Source organism: Mustelus asterias, chromosome 19 (genome assembly GCF_964213995.1).
Source record: "Mustelus asterias chromosome 19, sMusAst1.hap1.1, whole genome shotgun sequence".
Classification (NCBI taxonomy): Eukaryota; Metazoa; Chordata; class Chondrichthyes; order Carcharhiniformes; family Triakidae; genus Mustelus; species Mustelus asterias.
The window spans coordinates 55,137,590-55,165,353 of NC_135819.1; the positions used below are offsets into that span (position 1 = coordinate 55,137,590).

At 42.7% G+C, this 27,764-nt stretch overlaps 2 protein-coding genes across 6 annotated transcripts in view; one reads left to right on the forward strand and one right to left on the reverse strand.

Annotated features, from left to right (window-relative positions):
• tubgcp6 (tubulin gamma complex component 6) overlaps positions 1-13,912 on the reverse strand; it is a 51,973-nt gene extending 38,061 nt beyond the window's left edge. The window contains exons 1-5 of one of the 3 annotated variants that reach the window (XM_078235562.1): positions 13,715-13,912; positions 9,659-10,501; positions 6,883-7,046; positions 2,716-2,926; positions 634-807 (exon numbers count right to left, since the gene is read on the reverse strand). In XM_078235562.1, coding sequence (XP_078091688.1) covers positions 634-807; positions 2,716-2,926; positions 6,883-7,046; positions 9,659-10,432 — 1,323 coding nt within the window. In that variant the 5' untranslated portion in view covers positions 10,433-10,501; positions 13,715-13,912. Of the gene's footprint in view, positions 1-633; positions 808-2,715; positions 2,927-6,882; positions 7,047-9,658; positions 10,502-11,571; positions 11,704-13,521; positions 13,653-13,714 lie in introns of those variants that run through there. The other 2 variants (XM_078235564.1, XM_078235563.1) reach the window with 2 other exon arrangements.
• A 248-nt stretch (positions 13,913-14,160) lies between these two features.
• hdac10 (histone deacetylase 10) overlaps positions 14,161-27,764 on the forward strand; it is a 50,847-nt gene continuing 37,243 nt past the window's right edge. Inside the window, exons 1-3 of one of the 3 annotated variants that reach the window (XM_078235565.1) lie at positions 14,177-14,206; positions 19,098-19,182; positions 24,511-24,577. In XM_078235565.1, the coding sequence (XP_078091691.1) occupies positions 24,513-24,577 (65 nt within the window). In that variant the 5' untranslated portion in view covers positions 14,177-14,206; positions 19,098-19,182; positions 24,511-24,512. Of the gene's footprint in view, positions 14,207-19,097; positions 19,183-24,510; positions 24,578-27,764 lie in introns of all 3 variants that reach the window. The other 2 variants (XM_078235567.1, XM_078235566.1) reach the window with 2 other exon arrangements.

Here is a 27,764-nt window from a genome sequence, read left to right on the forward strand (position 1 = left end):
TTGCACATGTCAATTTCAGACTTCTACGCCTGATCAACCTCTCTCTTCTCCACCCCCCGCCACCCCTCTAAATGCTGGAGAAGTTCAGGTGCTCAAGTGAGTGCATCGCTCAGGGGTGAATGGTGGAGGGTTATGACCAGGCAGTACCTGGACACTTTCTTTGTGCACCAGGGCAGCCTTTAAAGATGGCACACTGCTCTTTAAAAAAAACCAAGTTGCTAGTGGAGTGGGCTCCAGCGTAAAGTCATAGGACCCGCCCCTTCACATTTTATGCACTGAGTTCCTAGTAATATGGCAGAGAAGGTCACCATTGGTGCCGGCAGCTTCAATGTCACTTTTTCCACCCACTGCCACACACTGCAGAAAAAAGGTAAAATTCCGCCCATAGAATTTGAAATGCCATGCATTGAGAGCATTCTAGCTTTGTAACTAAAGGTACTGTCAAAAATCATGTCATCGCTCTAACGAGGCTCTAAACTTGACCCTGGAGTTAACGCATTAGTCAAGGCTATGACAAAAAATGATGATATTTTTGTGATCAATTTTCCTGGCAATAATTTAATTTAGGACGCTGAACTGATTTGTTATTGAGCATAATGAAAAATAAAGTCCAAATACAAAATGGATTGAAACCTGGAAAACAAGGCCTTTATTGTACGTAGAGTCAAGAATCGGTTGAAGAGAGAAGTGACTGAGACGAGTGTAATATGTTCCATTTTCAGCCAATTCAGAGAGGAGGTTATACATACTCTCAGGGGAAGTTCCTGAAACGTACACTCCTTGCTTGACTATGAATGCCTGGAGAGACTGAAAAGAAATAAAATACAAATCATTTATACATTGACGTAAACATACAGGTGAATTCAACCTATGCTGGTATTTATAGGTATGTCATTCTACAGTTCTTACAGCAATGCTTTGTAATTAAAGAGCACCAGCATTTTTAAAAAAAATTCCAGTCATTTAATTACCATGGCATTTTTGTACTTTTCATATAATTTATCAACCCTCTCGGTTACCTCATCAAAAACCTAAGCAAGTTAGTTAAACATGAATTTCCCTTCACATCAGTGCTTGTTTTACTTAATTAACTCGCATTCGTCCATGTGATTCTCAATTTTGTTCTGAATTATTGTTCTAAGGTCCTCCACCTCTGAAGTTAAACTGACTGGTGTGCAGTTGTGCGGCTTATCTTTACACCCTTATTCGAACAGGAGTACAACATTTGCAATTCTCCAGTCCTCTGGCAACATCCCGGAGTCTAAGGAATGCTGTCTTTGCAATTTCCAATCTCCTTGGATGCATCTCATCCAGTCCTGGTTCTTTATCAACCTTAAGTATGGACAGCTTATCTAGTACTACCTCATTTTCAATTTTAAATCCCTCTACTGTATTATTTTCCTCCTCTTTCACATGGCCTGGGCAGCATCTTCTTCTGTGACAAGGATAGATGCAAAGTATTAATTTAATACCTCAGCTATTCCCCCTGTCTCCATACAAAAATCCCCCTTATGATCCCTAATCAGCTCTACTCCTTTCACCATTTATGTGCTCATAGAAGACTTTGGGATTTGCTTTTATGTTAGTTTTGATTCATCCCCTTTGCTTCTCTATTTGCTATTTTACTTCCCCTCTGAACCTTCTACATGCAGCTGGTTCTCAATTGTAGTTTGCATCAGATATGTGCCGTAAGCACACTTTTCCTTCTTCATGTTAATCTCTATCTCTCTTGTCATCCAGGGAGCTCTGGATTTGTTTGTTCTACCTTTCCTTATCAAGGGAACATACCTTGCCTGTGCCCTAATCATCTCTTCTTTGAAGGTAGCCCATTGTTCAGCTATTGTTTTTCCCGCCAACCTTTGAATCCAATTTATTCTGCCCAGATCCATTCTTACCATACTGGAGTTGGCTTTCCCCTAGTTAATTATTCTTACTCTAAACTGTTATTTGTCTGTTCCATGGCAAATCTAAATCACTAATCACTCTCGCCTCAATGTTCTCTTGCTGATCTTTGATCCACTTGGCTCACCACATTCCAAAGAACCAGATCGAAAAGTGCATCCCCCTTATTGAACTGGTAACATACTGTTGCAGAGATTTTCCTGAACACACTACAAGAAATCTTGTCCTTCTCTGCCCTTTACACAACTATTATCCAACTCTATATTTGGATAATTAAATTCTCCCATTACAACGATTCTATAATTTTAGCAACTCTCTAGTTTCCTTGCAAATTTGTTCCTCTCTTTCTTTTCAACTAGTTGGTGACCTATAGGCTACACCAGGCAGTGTAACTGCAATGTGATCATCTCACAACTCATTTTTTTAAAGATTTAGAACATAGAACAGTACAGCACAGGAACAGGCCCTTCAGCCCACAATATTTGTGCCGAATAAGATGCCAAATTAAACTAATCCTTTCTGTCTGCCCTTGGTCCATATCCCTCTAATCCTTGCATATTCATGTGCTTATCTAAAAGCCCCTTATTGTATCTGCCTGCACCACCACCCCAGGCAGTGCGTTCCACACACCTATAGTATCAGTGTCCAACCAAAAACTTTAGTTCTAGAAGTGTTGCAATACACTGTTGTAACGTCATGAACATACGGTATTAAATGTAATGCTTATTAAATAGAAAATTAAAAAGATTGGTGATAAGTTTTTAAAAACTAGTATAATACATCCTAACTACAAATACAATATAAATTCTCTACCTGATTCAGAGAAAAGGTCATTGATGCTACACCAATGAGAACATTGAGGACATCTTTGACTAATTCAGATTCTTTCTGAAGTATAGCTGGTGTCGGCTGCAACAGTGTGCCACTGATGAGCTGTAGCTCACTTTCACGGAACCGGTAGAACTTGTCAAAAGCTTCTCGCCCTGCTTCCGTGAGATACGGTTCCTCTTTTTTACCTGGAGGACTACAAAAGAAAACCATCTGATTTTTTGGAAGTTAACTATCTTAGTTAAATTGTTTTTTAAAAAATCATAAAACTTTGTCAACAGTATTGTTTTAAAATAAACATTCAAGTTTCCAACTAAGTGTGAATGAAGTAATTTTTTTTTCACAATATCCTGCATGCAAATGTTCAGGTGGGTGTTTGCTATACATTACATAGAAAACTAATCCCTGCATTCAATACCATTACTCACTTACACTATTAAATGCTACTTAATAAAGATTTAATCCACACATTTTTAATACAAAAATGAACAGAATAACCACATATTCAGTTTTATCTCATTAATTAACTGATGTGAATGCAGTATCTTAAAGATACGTAAAAAGCACAAGATATAAAATACTTATTTTTGAACTCAATCCACTATCTCCTCAGCATTGACTTTGTTTCCCAGAGCTGGCAGACTGCAATATTAGACCTTCTACTTGCTTCACATCCCTTTCTTTGACAGGCACAGTGGGAACTATTAACAAATTGGAATGCATTTCTTGCCAACCACAAAACAGCAAAATACTTAGTAACATTTCTCAAGCAATGCAACATTGGAATACAACAAGTTTTGCATGGTTATATCTTTTCCCGAGAACGAAATAGCTAAATAGAAAAAAAAATACAGTGGCAAGAGCGAACATTCGCTGCAGTCATAAAATATGAAGTCACTGCAGCATGCTGTAGTTCTGTGACTGATAATGCTGCTCACCCTGGTTTCATGCCGGACATAATGATGACATTCCTTGAACAAAGACACCGCAGAAAGCAGGAAAAATATTTTATTTTAAACTCATGTAGCATTAAATAGCCACTTTTCTCCTACGAGTTCAAATTAAAACCGTTATTTCCTTTCTAAATAAGGGCTCTTGGCTATAAAGCAATATATCAAGAGCTAGATGTTTAGTTCTGACGCAAAATCAAGGAGGTAAGATAAGTGCTTTAGCCAATACTCTAATGGATCCTAGAACTCCGTTAATGCAGTTAATCTAATTGGAAATTTAATGAAGTAGAAACGCAATGGTTTCCTCAGAGTGGCAATCTCCATCGGTTTGCCACTTTGGATGAACTTGCCCTCACTGCTGGAAGGGTTAATAATCACACAAGGTTAAAAATCATGTAAGCTGCTAAACTCAGTCACACAGGGAAAACTACGAGAAAACCACAGGTCTTAATTAAAGCAGACCCAGATAAGAGTCAAGGACCATAAAACTTCTAGTTACAAGAAAGGCCTCAGTCACACAGCATGTACACAAGGCCGCCATTGAATTATGCACAGCTGCAGCTTGTTTGTATCTGTTCGAACAAGGGACAATGAACATGGGAGGACATGACGGACTGATTTACCACTGGTTAGAATAAAGCTACTATAATCGTGTCTGGTAGGTAATGGATAAAAAGGGAAGAAATACATGCTTGGTGATATCATAATTAGGTAGACATGCACAAGTTGTAACTATGCACAACTATACCCTTATGTTATACATTATGTAATCCCAATTGTTAGATTAGAGTGGATATGGATAACTTCCATGCAAATGTACATCTCTGATTGGTATACACTAATTTCTTGTAACTGGATCTCAACTATGACTGCCTGTACAATTCTTGAATCAGGGCTCTCCTGAGTGTGCCAGTAGTTGGAGCACAGGGACCAGCCCATACTATAGTTCATAATAAAAGCCTTGACTGAAACTCCAAGTTTTTGTCTGGTTTTCTCGAGAATGAGACAAACTGTAGCCGGGGATGTTTAAAAAGACAATTTAAAGGCAACAGTTAAGCTTCAATGGTAAGTGGTTGAGACAATCAGGGAGACACCGGGAGGGCTGGGAGCAATTTGAATCACTTCTGTTGGATGGTTCTCAGCTCAGCTCAGCGCATTTGTCTAGAGGAAACCCTTACGTGGGAACTTTCTAGAGGGATTCCCCAGCGCATCACTGGGGTACCCCACTAAATGCGATGCTGGGTAACCAGGAAGTTATGGGCTATTGTTTCATAATAGCATAGGAGTATTTAAGGGAAAGCGAGATAAGGGCAAGGAGGAATATGTTGATGGGGTTAGTTGAAGAAGAGTGGAAAGAAAGTATTAACACTGGCAAGGACCAGTTGTGTCAAATGGTTTACTCCTGCACTGCAAATGCTTTGTAAACTGCCACAAACAGCAGTACTTTGCTTTGTGAATATTAAAAACAGTTTATTCTAATACTAATAAAGCAGGAACTTCTAACAGCACAGATTCATTATCTAGAAGTTAAACAGCCCGAGACCAACATCCCTTTAGCTACATTGGTGTGTGGCCACACAACAGTCTGGAAGGTACCGCTGCTGACTAATGCACGTGTGCGCGCGGCCACACATACAAACTTAAAGGAGTTGCACACAGAAAAAAAAACTGGCTGTGTACAACAACAAAACTTTAAAAGGAAACACTGCCTCTGACCATCAGAGATAAATAACTTGCGATCTTACCAGACTCGGGTTTAATTCCAATTCTCCCCAGGAGACACCCGCGGGGGTCCTTCAGCGAGGTTCATAACCAGTGTTATACTGGTCACGAGTCTCCCAAGCACTTTCTTTTGGCGGCGCGAAGCTAATTATCATATTGAAATTAGAATTAGAAATATTAATGGGGAACAGGTGTCCTGGCCCCTCTGGAGGGAACAGAGGCCATCGAGGCTCCCCAGGGAGGTTGGGGATACGGAGGGGTGCCCCTTGGGCAGTGCCACCATTGCAGTGTCAGCCTGGCACGCTGACGCTACCCAAGGGACAAACTGGCACTGCCCACCAGGCACCTTGTTACTACCCACTAGACACAGGGCAGGGCCAAGGGGGCAGGGCATAGTGGAGGGCGCTCCACTGCCATTCTGCAATCAGGATAAGTCGGGGAGGGAGGGAGTGAGGGCTATTGCTGCTGGCCTTCGGGGTGGGGGTCAGGACTGGCCCGGGGAAGTCCGGTAGGCCAATGATGGGCCGGCAATGGGGGAGCCACTGCGCATGCGCCTATCTCCGCTCTGACAGATCAAGGCACGTGCAGTGACCTGCTCAGTACTATGCTGACAACCTCTCGGATGGGGGTAGGCCACACCCACTATTTACCAGAGTGAATCACGCTGAGACACTCTGCAATGCTCAGATTGTTGGAGATTCACTCTGGTAAGTACGCCCAAAAAGCAGACGGGAAATATTCCCATTTTCCCGCCCATTTGGGCACTTAGTTTTTTTTGTGAGAATCCTGGCCAATATCTTCCTATAACTTCTCAGTTGAAGTATGAAATTTTGATACAACAAGTAGATAAAAGAATTTCTTGAAAAAGTGACATATATCATGATGCTGCACCACAGCATTAAGATATAACGGTTCAACCATTATTTCCAACGGAACTCTTTATCTCAGTGACTTTAGGCTTGGATAAAATGTACAACAAATGTATGGTAAGAGAAGAAAAAGGAGAAAAAGCAGCTCATTCTTTGATGCCTTCACGAAGTTACAGGATAGCTTTAGGTGAGGGCTGGTAGCAGACTGGTTCGTCTTTCTACCCACTGAAGAGTAATGCATGTCATGTGGAGCTGAGGAAGAGAATAAAAAATAAAATTAACTGAATTTAAAGCAATTTTTAAAAATCTATTTAGATATTAGAGTCGAGAGATTGATCAGGTAGAGCACTGGATTATACACCCCTCACCCCCACCCAGCCATCAGCCTACATAAGGCGGGGAATGCTTGTAAAATAAAATGGGAGGCCTGCTTGCCACCTTACAGGCCATCCCTGACCTGTCCCCCTTGTTATGATCGGTGGGGAAGGAGTCAATGCTTCTCTGAGTAATCAGGAAATTGAAGCCGCTCTTCTGTGATCCAAATGTTTGTGTTATTAATTCAGCAGAATTGAAATACAAAAAACTAGCAATAAAATCAATTTTTCACTTACCAGCCAATTAGTTCCCAACATCTATATTTACTGGGTTCATAAGTAAGCACTGCATTCCACAGATCAATATCAGGAGATGTACTAGGCTCTGACTGGGAATCGGGAGTAAGATTAGATGCTGACTGAAATCCTTCATCTTCCGACTGGTCGATGCTTTGAGGAACCTGTACACATATACAGTATTAAGCTTCACCTTACAAATAAATATCATTAGAAAAATTATTGTTTCACATAGAAGCATAAAAAATAGGAACAGGAGGAGGCCATTGTGCCCTTCATTATGATCCCCTTTTGCCTCAAGTGCTACATCTAACTGCTTCTTGGAAACATGCAATGTTTTGGCGTCAACTGCTTTCTGAGATAGCGAACTCCACAGGCTGACCACACTCTGGGTCAAGAAATTTCTCTTCACCTCTGTCCTAAACAGTCTACCCTGTACCCCCAGGCAGTGACCTCTGGTTCTGACACTCCCACAATCGGGAACAGCATCTACCCTGTCTAGTCCTGTTAAAATTTTATAGGTTTCTAATAGGTCCCTCCTCATTCTTCTGCATTCCAGCGAATACAATCCTAACCAACCCAATCTCTCTTCATATGCCAGTCCTGCCGTCCCAGGAAGCAGTATGGTAAACCTTCTCTGCACTCCCACTAGAGCAAGAACATCCTTCCTCAGGTAAGGAGACCAAAACTGCACAAACTATTCCAGGTGTGGCCTCACCAATGCCCTGTCTAACTGCATCAAGACATCTCTGCTCCTGTACTCAAATCTTCTCGCTTTTTATTGCCTGCTGCACCACCCATGCTTACCTTCAGTGACTGGTGTACGAGGACACCCAGGTTTTGTTGCACATTCCCCTCTCCTAATTCATGGTCATTCACATTGTAAGTTGCCTTCCCGTTTCTGCTACCAAAGTGGATAACCTCACACTTATCCAAATTATACTGCATCTGCCTTTCAATTGCCCACTCACTCATCATGTCCAAATCACACTGAAGGATCTCTGTCTGCATCCTCCTCACAACTCACCTTCCCACTCAGCTTTGAGTCATCTGCAAATTTGGAGATAATCGAATAGCTGGCATCCCAGCACTGATCCCTGCGGTACCCCACTAGTCATACCTGCCACTCGTTAAAAGACACATTTATTCCTCTTCTTTGTTTCTTGTCTGCCAACAGTCTTCTATCCATCTCAACATAATACCCCCAATCTCAAGCGAATGAATTTTACACACTAATCTCTTATATGGGACTTTGTCAAAACCTTTCTTAAAGTCCAATTAAAACACATCCACTGGCTCCCCCTCATCAACACTACTAGTTAAATCCTCAAAGAATTCCAGTAGATTTGTCAAGCATGATTTCCCTTCATAATGATACTTCAAGACAAAATTCAGCTCCTCACAGTAACAAACTGGTCTGAAAGACCACAAACTCAAAATTCTTAACTAGTTCCATGAAACTCACTTCTTCCCAAGATTTCAGTTACATATTGTAAAACGCCATTGTCTTGCTATTTGGTTACATGATCAACATGATGTAAAAAAAACTGAATGAGGAACTATTACGTCAGTTATACTTATCAATCTAGATCAGTAGAAAATTACAAATTTGAGATAATAAACATCTCATGGAAGAAAACTGTAAACAGCCCCAAAGTAAACAATGATATTTTCTAAATATTAACAATTCAGAGAAAACAGTAACAGCAAGAAAAGATCACAATAATTTGTGAAACTGACCCAATCGACACAATACAATTCCTGCATTTCATTTGTACACTAAATATATTTAATCTCTTTCCCTCTCCATATATTACACAGATGTATATAAAAATTCAATGTACCAATGATTCCATTGCCAAATTACAATGTTGAATTATGAGTTAACATGGAATATTCTTGATTATTCACAAAAACTACAGTTTAGCGCAGGCCCCAGGTAATCAATGGAAATCTATTGTATTTTCATCAATTTTTTTTTCACAAGCAACTTTGTACTCCTTAGCACATATTAACAAAGGATTATCTTGGGTAAGAATTGGTTTCATGTTAGGAACATCGAGGGTTGAGTGCATTCTAGTGCCGCCAGTCTGCAAAGCATTAAGAATTAAGTTTATAACCAATTTTCTGTATGGTAATACAAATTAACATGCTTCTTCATAAGTTGCCTATCGGGAAAAATAAGAAATGTGCTGCCATTATTGGTTGACTGCAATCTGCCAGGTACTCAACCAATACTGAAACTTGATCTTGCAGATATCTCCAGTTCATCATCCAGGAGTTCATCATCCAGGACAATAGACAGAGGAACTGCTACAAGAGCCATTTGTCATCAACTTGTAGTGGTTGAGTAGCCCTTTTCATGCTTTCAGATCAGACATGTGGATTTCCAATGTGCTGTCAGCAAATGAATAAAAACAAAAAGAAAAACGGCTCTTAAACAGGTAAGACCTGGCTTTTGTCAAAGTATTTTATGACTTCAGTACAAGTCATATTAAAAATCTAAACAGCTTCCATGATTGCTTGATCTGAAACACATTATGCTAGTGTGTATAAGTGAGGGCTAGATGATTTCATCAAGAATGTTTGTGCTGACTTTCACTTATTTACACAGGATTTCATGTTGCAGTAAAGGGGATTTACAGGAAACTCATGAGCAAATTGATAGCTGCAAAACATGAGCACAAATAGGAATGATTCCAGGTGTAATTTCTAAATTACACTGCCACAGGAAATTTCATCCTATACCTGGGACGTTATACTTTGTTTTGCTTACCCGAATTTTAAGTCCAGTTATATCCACATTATCTGGCACTGCAGGCAAATCCAACTTAATTTCCATTTCGCAAGTACGACTGCCTACTAGTGCACCAAACAGTGATACTCGGGTATCTTTCTCATACTTATCACCAGCTAAATAATTGTGGGAGAACAGTCCAATGCCAGGTAATCCAGTCCCAGGTTTTGCATCCATTAACTGAAGGGTATGCTGTACATTATCATGAAATTGCAAGTCTTCATTGGAAATGAAGTTCAACAGACCCGATTCAAACAAGCTCACATCATAGTGGTCATAGCCCTGAAGTTTTACATTTCTTCCAACATTTTTATTGTTCAAGAAATAATCCCGTTTCTGTGGCTGAAGTTGATATGGTCCAGTTCCTGCAAGCTCAATCAGAAGTTTCAGGACAGAGTTCAGATCAGTTTGTGGCATACATGTTGATTTTTCTAATTGCTCTGTGAGATCCTCCAAGCGATCAGCTTCCACATCCATGCCAGCCACCCTCAAATTGAAGGACAACATCAAGATCTTGTTTTTCACAGGTAGTTTACTGATATCAGACTGAAGCTTTGAAGTTGCTTCTTCTCTGAAAAGATTTATAAATAGTGTATTGTAAACAACCCTTTTTAATTTATCTTTGAACTGTTTTCGGTTGAGTCTTCTTTTCCCCAAATAGCATTTCCATGATAAGCCCGCCATCTGGGCTTCACAGAGATCTCCAAATAGCTGTGTAATGCTTGCCATTGATGTTTTAGAAATGTCAGACATGCCAAAGTTGAACGACTCTTGCCCTCAGATCCGGCACAAGAGAACAACACAGCCAATTTTGCTTCGAGTCTGGGGGTAAAAAGGAAAATAAATTTTTTTAAAGACTACAGTGTAACATTAACTTTAAAACATCACGGTATTCTTTCCACAATTGACAAAGAATACTTTGCTTTCATTTATTATTTTCCACCAAAGTGGGCAGAAAATATACTTCTTTAAAATTAATTTTATGGGATATGAGCATCGCTGGCTAAACCAGCATTTATTGCCCGTCTCTAACTGTTCTCCATTTCAGAGTACTTTTGAGAGTCAACCACATTGATGTGGATCAGGAGTCAGATTTCCTTCCCTAAAGGACATCAGGGAACAGATGGGTTTTTACAACGATTGACAATGATTCATGGTCATCATTAGACTTTAAATTTCACCATCTGCCGTGGCAAGATTTGAACCTAGCTCACCAGATCTTACTCTGAGTCCCTGGATTACTAGCCCAGTGACAATACCACTGTGCCACTGCCTCCCTAAGATAGGTGGCACTGGTTTTGACTTCTTAAAATCAGGTTGGCTGGCTCAGGACCAAGAACCCAACTGAAAACTTTACACTCGAAATTAACATGCAAGCATACTCCTTCAAGTATCCCATTACCAGTTTATTATAATTTAAACTGAATTATTACATATTTAAATGCAAACAGGGTTTTCACCAATTTCTATGAGGATATATTTTAGCTTTCTTTGTAAGCTCTAAGAACTTTATCAATCCAGCCATTGGGATGTGCCAGTGTATGACCCAGTGTAAAAACTAAGAGCCATGATTGACATCACAAACTTTATTATCCCAACTACAAAAAACATGGTCATTACAACAGAATGACTGAATCAAAGCAGAATGAGTTTGTGCGAAAGTTGGATCTTGAAAAGTTGATAATATTGATTATTTCATCTCACTTTACCTTCAGTTATTTTCTGAACTTTAAAACACTGACCAAACTCTACCTGCCTTAAAATAACTTTACTTCAACCACTCCAGTTCAGCAATTACAAATCAGCTAAGACACTGAACTATAATGCCAAAATAATAGGTTTCAAGTCAGTCAGTCAGGTTCAAACTTTATAGAGCACTACTTGAATCATACCTGGAGTACTTTGTCTAGATCTGATCACCAAAGTACCAGAGACAAGTTCAAGCACCAGATACAGTTCAGGAAAGATTCAGGAATTTGATCTGTAGAATCTGAAGTCAGAGTTGTGAGGAAAGACTCAAGAAATTTAAAATTCTTCAGCTTTGAAAAGAGGAGCTGAGATGTAATCTTCGAGAGAGAGATACGATAGTGAACAACCTGGGAGAGGTAAATTAGAATATTACTAAATTGCAAGAGTAGAACAAGGAAACACAGGTTTAAATTATGAATGTAGGATGAATTTTGTCATAGAATGAGCAATAAACATGGTTCACAGACTTCCAAAAAGAGAAAAGAAACTTAGATGCTGAAATTGAGGGTCGTCTTTCTGGATGTTTAACAAAGATGAGCCAAATAATCATCCCCATCCATATTTATTTGTGCAATAACATTCTAACTCAAGTCATCTTTGTGTTAGCAGTTAATCTTGCTGTTAACAATTTTCTAAAGTTATGCACTCATATTAGAATCAAGTACACAAGTAGAATCAAGTATAGAATCAAGAATCCTGAGATGCGTAGATTAGAGGGATTAGTGGGTAAATATGTAGGCATATGGGGGTAGGGCCTGGGTGGGATTGTGGTCGGTGCAGACTCGATGGACTGAATGGCCTCTTTCTGCACTGTAGGGTTTCTATGATTTCTATGATTACACAGAAACTCTCCAGTCTGCAAATCTATTGTTCAGAAATGCCAGCTAACCTGCATTTGAGCAGGTCCAAGCAACTTGCCTCATTTTAGTACAGTGCAAGTATGGCAGGTACAGAATTTGGATAGGTAAAACAATTTGTATTACTGTCCAATTCCGGCCTCATTTTGGGTTCAATTCCGGCCTCGGGTCAGTGTCTGTGTGGAGTGTGCACATTCTCCCCGTATCTGCGTGGGTTTCCTTCAGGTGCTCCGGTTTCTTCCCACAGTCCAAAGATGTGAGAGTTAGGTTGATTGGCTATGCTAAATTGACCCGAGCGTCGAGGGATGAGCAGGGTAAACATGTGGGGTCACAGGAATAGAGCCTGGGTGGGATTGTGGTCGGTGCAGACGGCATCCTTCTGCACTGTAGGGGTTCAATGATACTGCTTCATACTGTTGCATTACTTTTTTTTTACATTTCAGGTAAATGTTTATATCCAGTGTTTTTAGGTTCACACATTTGTGCTTTCGCATTCTAACATCATCCAGAAAATTCCAAAAATGAGAAATGGTCTCTAGCTTTCTACCACTGGAGAGGTTACAGTGCATTCACACCACATGGTTTCCTCCTCAGGTAGTGCTAATTCCTGGCATAAATTGTCTAAAAATGTGCTGAGCCAATTGCTCACCCACAGCGTTTGCAGGGGTGGGGAATGTACAGCTGATTTCTCATCTGCAGAGGAGGAGAAAGGGAAGCAGAGGTGGTGCTGCGTGGTAGGATGGGGATGGAAGAAACAAATAAAAGCAAGAAGGGATCCTGATCATTAATCAGAATACCATGGGAACTGAGCAATAACAGCCTTATCCGTGCTTCTTCTGTTTTATGCTCACATAAAAGGATGATTGCTTTGGACAAAGTGACAGAGAACTATGCCCCAGAAAATTAACTGCCCTCAAGGCAAACATAAATATCAGAGATAGAACTAGAGGAAATTATTATAAGCAAAACATTGCAGTCCAGTCAGACCTCACTCAGCACACACTCATCCATGAGGGCTACTTCAGTTATATACATCTTGCTAATGACCAAAGAAAGAAATTTCAATATTGCTTCCATTCGGATCACATAATTCACTTACAGAAGTTTCTGTTATTTTAGTGCTCACCACTATACTAGTAACAAAAGACACAACCAAATTAAAATTAGACCCGAGTCCCAACCCCAAGTGCTGCTGACTTGGCCACCCGCATATTCAGGACATCTCACCTCCCTTACCTGATATAATATGGATATACTTGTATGTATGTTATGTTATAGAGCCGGTAAAGGGCACATCAGGCGGGCAAGGACACTTGCAGCTGGAAGCAGCTTCACTCCATCATTAACAAGCAACAGCACAGACAGAGGCCACAATAAAGAGCAGGAAAGGGGCCGGAGGAGATATTCAAGGCGGAGAGAAAGTGTCTACCTTCCATCAGTCACTCAGCAGCAGAGTCCACTCGGCCCCAATGTGGGGACTGATGCTTTCCCCTGAACCTTAAATAAAGACTGTGAGAGCGACCGGGCTATCTAACGTGCAGCCAGCAGAAGGCTGGCACCGATCCCCCGCTCTCTCAGTCCCACAGGGCCTCCCTCTCTCTCTCAGCTGGAGGCCGCTCCCCGCGCCAACCTTCTCCGCGCCGTCGCTCCGCAACCGCCCCTAGCGACCAATCAGCCGGCAGTGCCCGCCCCTAGCGACCAATCAGTTGGCACTGCCCGCCCCTAGCGACCAATCCGCCGGCCGTGCCCGCCCCTAGCGACCAATGAGCGTGCCCGCCCCTAACCGCTTCGCCATTGGACGCTTGCACCCAGCCCGCCGCCGGCGCGCCCTCCGATTGGCTGAACCCGCTGTCAATCACGCGCCTTTTCCACTCTGACCTGAGGTTGACCCCCCGGCCGTCGTCAAGCGCCATCACCGAAGGTGAGCAATGGCTGCCGATACTTGCCCTTTTTTAAAAAAAACATGGAATACAAGAGCAAGGGAGGTTATGGCGGGCTGTATTAATCCACAGCGAGAGAGAGGACTGTGCAGTTCTGGTCACCACACTATAGGAAGGATACATTAGATATACTCTGCACTGGAAAGGGTGGAGAAGAGATTCACCAGGATGCTGCCTTGGGGCCAGGGGCGTTTCAGCTATGAAGAGAGGCTGGTTACCTTTCTTACCTGTGCCACGTGATAGTGAGGAGAGGAATAGGGAGAGAGAGCAATTGAACACATGGCTACAGGGATGGTGTAGGAGGGAGGGATTCAGATACCTGGACAATTGGGGCTCATTCTGGGGTAGGTGGGACCTCTCCAAACGGGATGGTCTACACCTGAACCAGAGGGGATACCAATATCCTGGGGGAGAAATTTGCTAATGCTCTTCGGGAGGGTTTAAACTAATTCAGCAGGGGGATGGGAACCTGAATTGTAGCTCCAGTGTACAGGAGGTTGAGAGTAGTGAGGTCATGGATAAGGTTTCAGTGTCACAGGAGTGTGCTGGCAGGCAGGAAGGTGGTTGGAAGTGTGTATACTTCAGTGCGAGGTGCACCCGGAATAAGGTAGGTGAACTTGCAGCATGGGTTGGTACCTGGGACTTTGATGTTGTGGCCATCTCAGAGACATAGATAGAGCAGGGACAGGAATGGTTGTTGCAGGTTCTGGGGTTTAGATTTTTCAGTAAGAGCAGGGAAGGTGGTAAAAGAGGTGGAGGTGTGGCATTGTTAGTCAAGGACAGTATTACGGTGGTAGAAAGGATGTTTCATGAGGACTCGTTTACTGAGGTAGTTTGGGCTGAGGTTAGAAACAGGAAAGGAGAGGTCACCCTGTTGGAAGTTTTCTATAGGCCTCCGAAAAGTTCCAGAGATGTAGAGGAAAGGATTGCAAAGATGATTCTGGATAGGAGCGAAAGTAACAGGATAGTTGTTATGGGGGACTTTAACTTTGCAAATATTGACTGGAAAAGCTATAGTTCGAGTACTTTAGATTGGTCAGTTTTTGTCCAATGTGTGCAGGAGGGTTTCCTGACTCAGTATGTAGATAGGCCAACAAGAGGCGAGGCCACATTGGATTTGGTACTGGGGAATGAACCAGACCAGGTGTTAGATTTGGCGGTAGGGGAGCACTTTGGTGATAGTGACCACAATTCGGTTACGTTTACTTTAGCGATGGAAAGGAATAGGTATATATCGAAGGGCAAGAGATATAGCTGGGGGGAAAGGAAATTATGATGCGATTAGGCGAGATTTAGGATGCATAGGTTGGGGAAGGAAACTGCAGGGGATGGGCACAATTGAAATGTGGAGCTTGTTCAAGGAACAGCTACTGGGTGTCCTTGATAAGTATGTACCTGTCAGGCAGGGAGGAAGTGGTCGAGTGAGGGAACCGTGGTTTACTAAAGAAGTTGAATCTCTTATGTAGAGGAAGAAGGAGACTTATGTAAAGATGAGACATGAAGGCTCAAGTTAGGGTGCTTGAGAGTTACAAGTTAGCCAGGAAGGACCTAAAGAGAGAGTTAAGAAGAGCCAGGAGGGGACATGAGAAGTCTTTGGCAGGCAGCATCAAGGAAAACCCTAAAGCCTTCTATAAGTATGTCAGGAATAAAAGAATGACTAGGGTAAGATTAGGGCCAGTCAAGGACAGTAGTGGGAAGTTGTGCGTGGAGCCTGAAGAGATAGGAGAGGTGCTAAATGAATATTTTTCGTCAGTATTCACGCAGGAAAAAGACAATGTTGTCGAGGAGAATACTGAGATGCAGGCTATTGGACTAGACGGGATTGAGGTTAATAAGGAGGAGGTGTTAGCAATTCTGCAAAGTGTGAAAATAGATAAGTCCCCTGGGCCGGATGGGATTTATCCCAGGATTCTCTGGGAGGCTAGGGAGGAGATTGCAGAGCCTTTGGCTTTGATCTTTATGTCATCATTGTCTACAGGAATAATGCCAGAAGACTGGAGGATAGCAAATGTTGTCCCCTTGTTCAAGAAGGGGAGTAGAGACAACCCTGATAATTATAGACCAGTGAGCCTTACTTTTGTTGTGGGCAAAGTTTTGGAAAGGATTATAAGAGATAGGATTTATAATCATCTCGAAAGGAATAATTTGATTAGGGATAGTCAACACGATTTTGTGAAGGGTAGGCCGTGCCTCACAAACCTTATTGAGTTCTTTGAGAAGGTGACCAAAGAGGTGGATGAGGGTAAAGCAGTTGATGTGGTGTATACGGATTTCAGTAAAGCGTTTGATAAGGTTCCCCACGGTAAGCTATTGCAGAAGATACAGAGGCATGGGATTGAGGGTGATTTAGCGGTTTGGATCAGGAATTGGCTAGCTGTAAGAAGACAGAGGGTGGTGGTTGATGGGAAATGTTCACCCTGGAGTTCAGTTACTAGTGGTGTACCGCAAGGATCTGTTTTGGGGCCACTGCTGTTTGTCATTTTTATAAATGACCTGGACGAGGGCGTAGAAGGATGGGTTAGTAAATTTGTGGATGACACTAAAGTCGTGGAGTTGTGGACAGTGCGGAAGGATGTTGCAGGTTACAGAGGGACATAGATAAGCTGCAGTGCTGGGCTGAGAGGTGGCAAATGGAGTTCAATGCGGAAAAGTGTGAGGTGATTCACTTTGGAAGGAGTAACAGGATTACAGAGTACTGGGCTAATGGTAAGATGCTTGGTAGCGTGGCTGAACAGAGAGATCTCGGTGTCCATGTGCTTAGATCCCTGAAAGTTGGCACCCAGGTTGATAGGGTTGTTAAGAAGGCATACGGAGTGTTAGCTTTTATTGGTAATAGGATTGAGTTTCGGAGCCAGGAGGTCATGTTGCAGCTGTACAAAACTCTGGTGCGGCTGCACTTGGAGTATTGTGTACAGTTCTGGTCACTGCATTATAGGAAGGCTGTGGAAGCATTGGAAAGGGTGCAGAGGAGATTTACTAGGATGTTGCCTGGTATGGTGGGAAGGTCTTATGAGGAAAGGCTGAGGGACTTGAGATTGTTTTCATTAGAGAGAAGAAGGTTACAAGGTGACTTAATAGAGGCATACAAGATGATCAGAGGATTAGATAGGGTGGATAGTGAGAGCCTTTTTCCTCGGATGGTGATAGCTAGCACGAGGGGTCATAGCTTTAAATTGAGGGGTGATAGATATCGGACAGATGTCAGAGGTAGGTTCTTTACTCAGAGTAGTAAGGGCATGGAATGCCCTGCCTGCAGCAGTAGTGGACTCGCCAACATTAAGGGCATTTAAATGGTCATTGGATAAACATATGGATGATGTTGGAATAGTGTAGGTTAGATGGACTTTAGATTGGTTTCGCTGGTCGGCGCAACATCGAGGGCCGAAGGGCCTGTACTGCCCTGTAATGTTCTATGTTCTAGGCAGGGGATTGTTCTCCTTGAAGCAAAGAAGGCTGAAGCAGGACCTGGCTGAGGCTTGATCGTTCCAGATTCACGATCTGCACCGTGGGCACAGACCCCTCTCTGAAACAGATATAAACAAACATATATATATATAGAACCATAGAAAATTACAGCTCAGAAACAGGCCTTCTGGCCCTTCTTGTCTGTGCCGAACCATTTTTTGCCTAGTCCCACTGACCTGCACTTGGACCATATCCCTCCACACCCCTTTCATCCATGAACCTGTCCAAGTTTTTCTTAAATGTTAAAAGTGGCATTTACCACTTTATCCGGCAGCTCATTCCACACTCCCATCACTCTCTGCGTGAAGAAGCCCCCCCTAATATTCCCTTTAAACTTTTCTCCTTTCACCCTTAACCCATGCCCTCTAGTTTTTTTCTCCCCTAGCCTCAGTGGAAAAAGCCTGCTTGCATTCACTCTATCTATACCCATCAAAATCTTATACACCTCTATCAAATCTCCCCTCATTCTTCAGGGAATAAAGTCCCAACCTATTCAATCTCTCTCTGTAACTCAGCTTCTCAAGTCCCGGCAACATCCTTTTGAACCTTCTCTGCACTCTTTCAACCTTATTTACATCCTTCCTGTAACTAGGTGACCAAAACTGTACACAATACTCTAAATTCGGCCTCACCAATGCCTTATATAACCTTACCATAACACTCCAACTTTTATACTCGATACTCCGATTTATAAAGGCCAATGTACCAAAGGCACTCTTTACGACCATCCACCTGTGATGTCACTTTTAGGGAATTCTGTACCTGTATTCCCAGATCCCTCTGTTCAACTGCACTCTTCAGAGTCCTACCATTTATCCTGTACATTCTACTTTGGTTTGTCCTTCCAAAGTGCAATATCTCACACTTGTATATATAAACAAATAGTCTGAAACAGCCACGATGGAAACTGCTCAGTCTGTACTCCCGCCCAGCAGACCTGCCCCAGCTCTCACTTCATAGAGTCCCTACAGTGCAGAAGGAGGCCATTTTGTCCATTGAGCCTAGCACAACAATCCCACCCAGGCCCTATCCCTGTAACTCCACGTATTTACCCTGCTGCTCTCCCTGACACTAAAGGGCGATTAATCAACCGAGGCTACACATCTTTGGACACCAAAGGGATGATTTAGCAGAGCCAATCCACCTAACCTGCACATCTTTGGAGGGTGGGATGAAACCCACGCAGAAACGGGGAGAACATGCAAATTCCATACAGTCACCTGAGGCTGGAATTGAACCGGGTCCCTGGTGGTATGAGGCAGCTATGATAACCACTGTGCCACCGTGCCTGCCACTCCTCTCCAATGATTTAAAAAAAAATAACTGCACCACCATTTTATTTGTTTTTAAATGCAATTTTCTTGGAAGTTTAATGGTTTAATTTCTTTTAATGTTTCTGTTTTCCAGAAAGTTATGTGAGAGTTTGCAGAACTCGGTGGTGCAGCGGGACCTGGGTGTCCTAGTACATGAATCACAAAACTTTAGAACGCAGGTACAGCAAATGTTGTACGGGGAATCTAATGTAAAAGTAGGAAGTTTTGCTGCAGTTGTAAGACCACATCTTGAGTGCAGTTTTGGCCTCCTTATTTAAGAGAGCCATAGTCAGAGTTTTACAACACAGAAAGAAGCCCTTTGGCCCATCATGCCTGCACCAGCCATCAGGCACCTATCTATTCTAATCCCATTTTCCAGCATTTGGTCCTTGGCCTTGTACGTATAGTGTTTCAAATGCTCATCTAAATGCTTCTTAAATGTTCAGGCTTCCCAACTCTAGCACCCTTTCAGGTAGTGAATTCCTGATTCCCACCACCCTCTGGAATTTTTTTTTTCCTCAAATCCTTCTAAATTTCATGCCCCTGACTTTAAATATCTGTCCCCTGGTTATTGAACCCTTTACTAAGGGGAAATATTTCTTCATATCAACCCTATTTATATGCCCCGCATAATTTTGTACGCCTCAATCAGGTCCCCCATTAGCCTTCTTTGCTCTAAGGAGAACAATCCCAGCCTAACCCAACCTCTCTTCATAGCTAATGCACTCCAGCCCAGGCAACATCCTTGTGAATCTCCACTGCACCCTTTCAAATTCGGTCATATCCTTCCTACAGCGGGTCAACCAGAACTGCACACAATCTCGCTGTGGCCTAACAATCTATGAAGCATTTCGTACAGCTCTGTCATAACCTGCCTTCTCTTATAGTCTATGCCTCGGCTACTAAAGACAAGTATCCTATATGGCTTTCTTACCCATCTTATCTCCTGGTCCTGTTGCCTTTTGGGATCTTTGGACATGCACCCCAAGATCCCTCTGTCCTCTGTACTTCCTAACATTCTGCTGTTCGTTGTGTATTCCGTTGCCTTGTTAGTCCTCCCAAAATGGATTACCTCTCACTTTTCAGAATGAAATTCCATTTTTAATTTGATTTGATTTGCCACTTTTCTGCAGCCCTTCTGTATCATTCTGACCAGCTCATCTGTGTCATTCTGTAATCTAAGGCATTCTTCCTTGCTGTTTTCATGTCATCTGTGAACTTACTGAACATCCCTCCCACGTTCACATCTATTTGATTTGATTTATTATTGTCATATGTATTAGTATACAGTGAAAAGTATTGTTTCTTGCGTGCTAAACAGACAAAGCATACTGTTCATAGAGAAGGAGAGGAGAGAATGCAGTGCTACAGTCATAGCTAAGGTGTAGAGAAAGATCAACTGAATGTAAGATAGGTCCATTCAAAAGTCTGATGGCAGCAGGGAAGAAACTGTTTTTGAGGCAGTCGGTACGTGTCCTCAGACTTCTGTATCTTTTTCCTGATGGAAGAAGGTGGAAGAGAGAATGTCCGGGGTGCGTGGGGTCCTTGATTGTGCTGGCTGCTTTTCCGAGGCAGCGGGTAGTGTAGACAGTGTCAATGGATGGAGGGTTGCTTTGAATGATGGGCTGGGCTTCGTTCATGACCCTTTGTAGTTTATTGCGGTTTTGGACAGAGCAGGAACCATACCAAGCTGTGATACAACCGGAAAGAATGCTTTTTATGGTGCATCTGTAGAAGTTGGTGAGAGTTGTAGCGGACATGCCAAATTTCCTTAGTCTCCTGAGAAACTAGAGGCGTTGGTGGGCTTTCTTAATTATAGCGTTGGCATGGGGGGACCAGGACAGGTTGTTGATGATCTGGATACCTAAAAACTTGAAACTCTCAACCATTTCTACTTCATCCCCATTGATGTAGACAGGGGCATGTTCTCCTTTAGGCTTCCTGAAATCGATGACTATCTCCTTCATTTTGTTGACATTGAGGGAGAGATTATTGTTGCCGCACCAGTTCACCAGATTCTCTCTCTCATTCCTGTACTGTGTCTCATCATTGTTTGATGTTGACCCACAACACTGGTGTCATCAGCAGACTTGAAAATCGATTTGGAGGAGAATTTGGCCACACAGTCATAGATGTATAAGGAGTATAGTAAAGGGCTGAGGACACAGCCTTGCGGAGCACTGGTGTTGAGGATGATCGTGGAGGAGGTATTGTTGCTTATCCTTACTGACTGCGGTCTGTGGGTTAGAAAGTCTAGGATCCAGTTGCAGAAGAAGGAGCCGAGCCCCAGGCCACAAAGTTTGGAGGTGGATCTTGTAGGAATAATGGTGTTAAAGGCTGAGCTGTAGTCTATCAATAGGAGTCTAACATAGGTGCCTTTGTTATCTGGGTGTTCCAGGGTTAAGTGTAGGACTAGGGAGATGGCATCTGCTATGGACCTGTTGCGGCGATAGACGAACTGTAGTGGATCCAGGCGATCTGGGAGGCAGGAATTGATTTGTGCCATGACTAACCTTTCGAAGCACTTCATAATGATGGATGCCAAAGCCACTGGATGATAGTCATTAAGGCACGCTGCCTGGCTTTTCTATGTAAAGGGATGATGGTCGTCTTCTTGAAGCAGTTAGGGACCCCAGATTGATGTAAAGAGAGGTTGAAGATGTCTGCGAATACCCCCGCCAGCTGGTCCATGCAGGACCTGAGTGCTCATCCGCATTCCATATCCACAGATCCCTAAAGGTTGCCACTCAAGTGGATAGAGCTGTGAAGAAGGCCTATAGTGTGTTAGCTTTTATTAACAGGGGGGTTGGAGTTTAAGAGCCGTGGGGTTATGCTGCAACTGTACAGGACCTTGGTGAGACCACATTTGGAATATTGTGTGCAGTTCTGGTCACCTCACTATAAGAAGGATGTGGAAGCGCTGGAAAGAGTGCAGAGGAGATTTACCAGGATGCTGTCTGGTTTGGAGGGTAGGTCTTATGAGGAAAGGTTGAGGGAGCTAGGGCTGTTCTCTCTGGAGCGGAGGAGGTTGAGGGGAGACTTAATAGAGGTTTATAAAATGATGAAGGGGATAGATAGAGTGAACGTTCAAAGACTATTTCCTCGGGTGGATGGAACTATTACAAGGGGGCATAACTATAAGGTTTGTGATGGGAGATATAGGAAGGATATCAGAGGTAGGTTCTTTACGCAGAGAGTGGTTGGGGTGTGGAATGGACTGCCTGCAGTGATAGTGGAGTCAGACACTTTAGGAACATTTAAGTGGTTATTGGATAGGCACATGGAGCACACCAGGATGATAGGGAGTGGGATAGCTTGATCTTGGTTTCAGATAAAGCTCGGCACAACATCATGTTCTGTGCTGTACTGTTCTATGTTCATCCGAGAACCCCATCCGGGCCAGTTGCTTTCCGTGGGTGGACTTTTGAGAAGGCTGCTCTAATGTCGGCAATGGTGACCTCAGATATAGGTTCGTCCGAGGCTTCCAGGATGGAGGGCGTGCTCTCACTGACCTTTTGCTCAAAATGGGCTTAGAATGCGTTGAACTTATTGGGGAGGCGTGCATTGGAGCCGGCGATTTTACCTGCCTTTATCTTGTAGCTTGTTATGTCTTGCAGACCTTGCCATCGTCAGCGGAAGTCTGTGTGGCTAGTCTGGGATTCTAGCTTGGTCCGGTACTGTCTTTTGGCATCTTTGATGGATCTCCATAGACCATATCTGGCTTTCTTGTAGAGATCAGGGTCGCCTGACTTGAATGCCTCAGACCTCAGCAGGTCGTGGATCCCTGTTCATCCATGGTTTCCAGATGGGAAACACGTGGATTTGCTTCTTTGGCACACGGTATTCTACACACTTACTAATACAATCAGTTACTGGAGTGGTGTGATCATTCAGGCTGGTCACAGAGTTTTTAAATACTGACCGGTCTACTAACTCTAAGCAGTCCCATAGGAGATCATCTGATTCCTCAGACCAACATTGCATGACTTTCTTTGACGGATTCCCCTGTTTCAGTTTAGATCAAGATCATTAATGTACACTAAAAACAACAAGGGCCCAGCACCAATCCCTGTGGTACACCACTGGACACATGCTTCCATCACAAAAACAACCTTTGACCATCACCCTCTGCCTCCTGCCACTAATGATGTGGAGATGCCGGCGTTGGACTGGGGTAAACACAGTAAGAGTTTTAACAACACCAGGTTAAAGTCCCAATAGGTTTATTTGGTAGCAAATGCCACTAAGCCAATTTTAGATCCAATTTGACAAACTGCATTAATTGCATTCGAAGCAGTTTAGAGAAAATTCACTCAACTGATTTATGGGATGAAGGGGTTATCTTACGAGGAAAGGTTGGACATTTTTTTAAGGCTGAGTTAGATCGATTCTTGATCAATCAAGGAAGTGAAATGATGTGGAGTAGACAGGAAAAATGAGTTGAGGCCACCATCAGATCAGACTTGAGGGGCCGAATGGCCTCATCCTAATTGGTCTGCTTCCTTCTTGGATCAGAGAGTGTAGCTCAGGTGAAAACCACTAATATTTTTCTCTTAAAGTTACAAAATTGAATTGGAACTTGATTTCAATTTCCTAATTTTGTTGCTACCATTTAATCTCATACACATTAAAATAATTCAACAGTTAACAATTTATTCAGGAGTGTTTGACCCAATCATGTTAACAAGCTGATTTCACAATAAAGTAGCTTTCAATAGTCAAAAGATAGCAAACACCACCACCTGAATCTGAGGAGGTTTGCGAGGATGTTGCAAGGATTGGAAATTGCCGTATGGTTTTCCTCTATGCTGGAACGATTCTGACACTAACCACTAACGGTTAATTCCACTTTGAGAAACCTGGGGGTTAAATTCGCATATCGGTATTCAGCTTCTCTGAACGTGTATTCTGCCTACTTTTATTTTATGAGGATATGTTAGTGAGTCTTGATCGGTCGTGCAGAGGAATGAGTTTTTGGTGCGATGTCCAGAGGGGAGAGAAAGCAGGACAAGCTAGCGAAGCTTGGTTAGTTTGGTGAAATAGTTACTGGAAGTTGGTTGCAGAGATGGCACAAGATTCGGCGAGATGAGGGGGGAATTGCGAGACATTTGTTCGGAGCTTTCTGTAGATATTTGATCAGGAGATATTGTTGAAAGTTCCGAGTTGTTAAGGTGGCAACCCACTGCATTTTATTTGCAATCTAGGTCAGAGTTGAACCATCGAAGCGAAAGGGGCGGGAGAAGGAATATAAAATGGGGCACAACGAACGCAATAAAACGCAAAATCGCAGTTGTTTGCTGTCTCAGTCCTAAACCGCTGCTTCTAAGGCAGAAGCATGGTTTCCTTCCTTCGCACTTGATAAATTTGAAAACAAAACTTTCAAAGTTGTTAATGCAGCAGTTGAATGTCAAAAATTCCACTCCCAATAAGTTCAAACTTTTCTTAAATATTCTTCAAAGTTAAAATCAATTTATTTTGGAGATAAGTGACACTATTTGTTTCTTCAGTCATGGCTTTAGGTACAGGATTGATCTATGATGAACAAATGATGGACTACAACCTGCTGTGGGATTAGTAAGTACTGTAATAGGTTACGTTGTGATTCTAAAGCAATTGATTATTTTGTTTCCGATGGAGAACTGTAAAAATGTAAATGATGAAATATAATTAGTCCTTCTTGAACTTGAATGAAAGCAATTTTAAATTTAAGCAGTTGACCACACCATTCCCATCCAATGTGCCTTCAACATCACGCAACTGGGTAGGACAGCACTTGCCTGGTTCCAATCTTCCGCAAGTAATTGTAGCCAGAGAATCACTTGCAGTGGCTTCTCTGCCCACTCCCACACTTTTCCCCTGGTTTCCCCTGAAGATCTCTTCCTATTTCTCATGGACATGGTTTTGCTTGGTATAGCATATGACGTGGAGATGCCGGCTTTTGCTACCAAATAAACCTGTTGGACTTTAACCTGGTGTTGTTAAACTTCTTACTGTAATAGCATATGACAACAGTCACCACCACATCTTTTGACTAGTCCATTATTGCTAAATTAACAGATTGCTTGTCCAACATACAAAACTGGATTAGCAGAAATTTGCTCCCATTAAATATTCGGAAGACTGAAGGGCCTAGTGGTATTATCACTAGACTATTAATCCAGAAACTCAGCTAATGTTCTGGGGACCCGAGTTTGAATCCTGCCACAGCAGATGGTGGAATTTGAGTTCAATAAAAAATATCTGGAATTAAGAATCTACTGATGACCATGAAACGATTGTCAATTGTTGGAAAAACCCATCTGGTTCACTAAAGCCCTTTCGGGAAGGAAATCTGCTGTCCTTACCTGGTGTGGCCTTCATGTGACTCCAGCACCACAGCAATGTGGTTGACTCTCAGCTGCCCTCCAAGGACAACTAGGGATCGGCAATAAATGCTGGCTGGCCAGCCAGCGACGCCCATATCCCGCGAATGAATAAAAGCCAATGTCTTCCATTCCTGTTCCAAATTCCATCCCCGAGCTGCGACCTTTATCCTGTTCCCTTGCATCGGCCTGAGATTGCATCCCACTGTTTGCAACCATGGTTGCATATTTGAGCCTAAGATGAGTGTCTGACCACATCCATACCATTGCTAAGAAAGTCTGTTTCCACCTTTCTGTTACCTGTCTTTGCCCCTGCTTCGGCTCATCTGCTCAAACTCACATTCATGTCTCGAGGGAACAGCTTACTTTTGGCTAGTCTCCCATTTTCTGCCCTTGATAAATTTGAGGTCAGCCAAAACTTTGCTGTATCCCTACCCAGGCTAAGTTCTGTTTACCTGTTCTGTTCACTTTGCCTGCTGACCTACACTGACGTCCAGTCATGCCAGGCCTACATTTTTAAAATTCTCATCCTTGTTTTCAAATCACTCCAAGACCTCACCCCCTCCCAACCTTTGTAATCTCATCCAGTCTCTCAACACCGAGATATCTACGTTCATCTTGACCATCCCTGATTTTAATTGTTCTAACACTGGTCATGCCTCCAACTGCCCCGCCCTGAAACTTCTTTGCCTCTCTACCTTTCTTTCATTCTTTAAGACACTCTTATGACCCACATCAAGCTTTCATTCTGCCCTAATACATTTTTCAGTGTCTAATTTAGTTTTATAATGCTCCTGTGAGGTGCAGTGGGATGTTTTATTACTGAAAGGAGTTTTTTAAAATATAAGTTGTTAAAAACCCAGGCAAAAACAATGTTTCTAAATGTCATGATTATTATCAGCAGTTTATATATTTGGATGCTGTTTCTTTCAATATTGACAAAAAAATCTGAATCACTGAACTTTCATAGAATTCATCGAATCCCTTCAGTGCAGAAAGAGGCCATTTGGCCCATTGAGGTTGCACCGACAACAATCTCACCCAGGCACTATCCCCATAAACCCACGTATTTACCCTGCTAGTCCCCTGACACTACATGGCAATTTAGCATGGCCAGTCAACCTAACCTACACATCTTTGGACGGTGGGAGGAAACCGGAGCATCCGGAGGAAACCCATGCAGACACGGGGAGAACGTGCAAGCTCCACACAGACAGTCACCCGAGGCCAGAATTGAACCCTGGTGCTGTGAGGCAGTAGTGCTAACCATTGTGCCAACATGCTGTCCCCAGTTGTTTTTAAGATAAAATCATGTAAATATTTAGCTGAATGTCTAATATTGCTGAGTGGTTTCTTTAACTGGGAAAAAAATTAGATGACTAGCCCCCTAGTTGTTGTTGTATACCTAATAACCGTTAATTTTCATGTATTAACTTCTTGAGAAAGAAAGAACAATGAAATTGTGACCTCTCCCCAATAAATATCATTTGATTCCACTAAACGTAATGGAAACTGAGCGAGTAAACAAAGAACAAAGAAAATTACAGCACAGGATCAGGCCCTTCAGCCCATAAAGCCTGCACCGACCATGCTGTCCATCTGAACTAAAACTCCCTACCCTTCTGGGGACCATATCCCTCTATTCCCATCCGATTCATGTATTTGTCCCGACGTCCTTTAAAGGTCACTATCGTATCTGCTTTCACTGCCTTCCCGGCAGCAAGTTCCAGGCACCCACCACCCTCTGTGTAAAACAAAATTGCCTCGTACATCTCCTTTAAACCTTGCCCCTCGCACCTGAAACCTATGCCCCCCCAGTAATTGACTCTTCCACTTTGGGAAAAAGCTTCTGACTATCCACTCTCTCCATGCCCCTCATAATCTTGTAGACTTCTATCAGGTCGCCTCTCAACCTCCATCGTTCCAGTGAGAACAAGCCAAGTTTCTCCAATCTCTCTTCATCGCTAATGCCCTCCATACCAGGCAACATCCTGGTAAATCTTTTCTGTACCCTCTCCCAAGCCTCCACATCCTTCTGGTAGTGCAGCAACCAGAATTGAACACTATATTGCAAGTACGGCCTAACCAAGGTTCTATAAAGCTGCAACATGACTTGCCAATTTTTAAACTCAATGCCCTGGCCGATAAAGGCAAGCATGCCGTATGCCTTTTTGACTAACTTCTCCAGCTGGGTTGCCATTTTGTGACTTGTGTACCTGTACACCCAGATCCCTCTGCCTATCAATACTCTTAAGCGTTCTGCCATTTACCGTATATTTCCTATCTGTATTAGACCTTCCAAAATGCATTATCTCACGTTTTTCCAGATTAAATTCCATCAGCCATCTCTCTGCCCAAGTCTCCAACTGATCTATATCCTGCTGTATGCTCTGACGGTC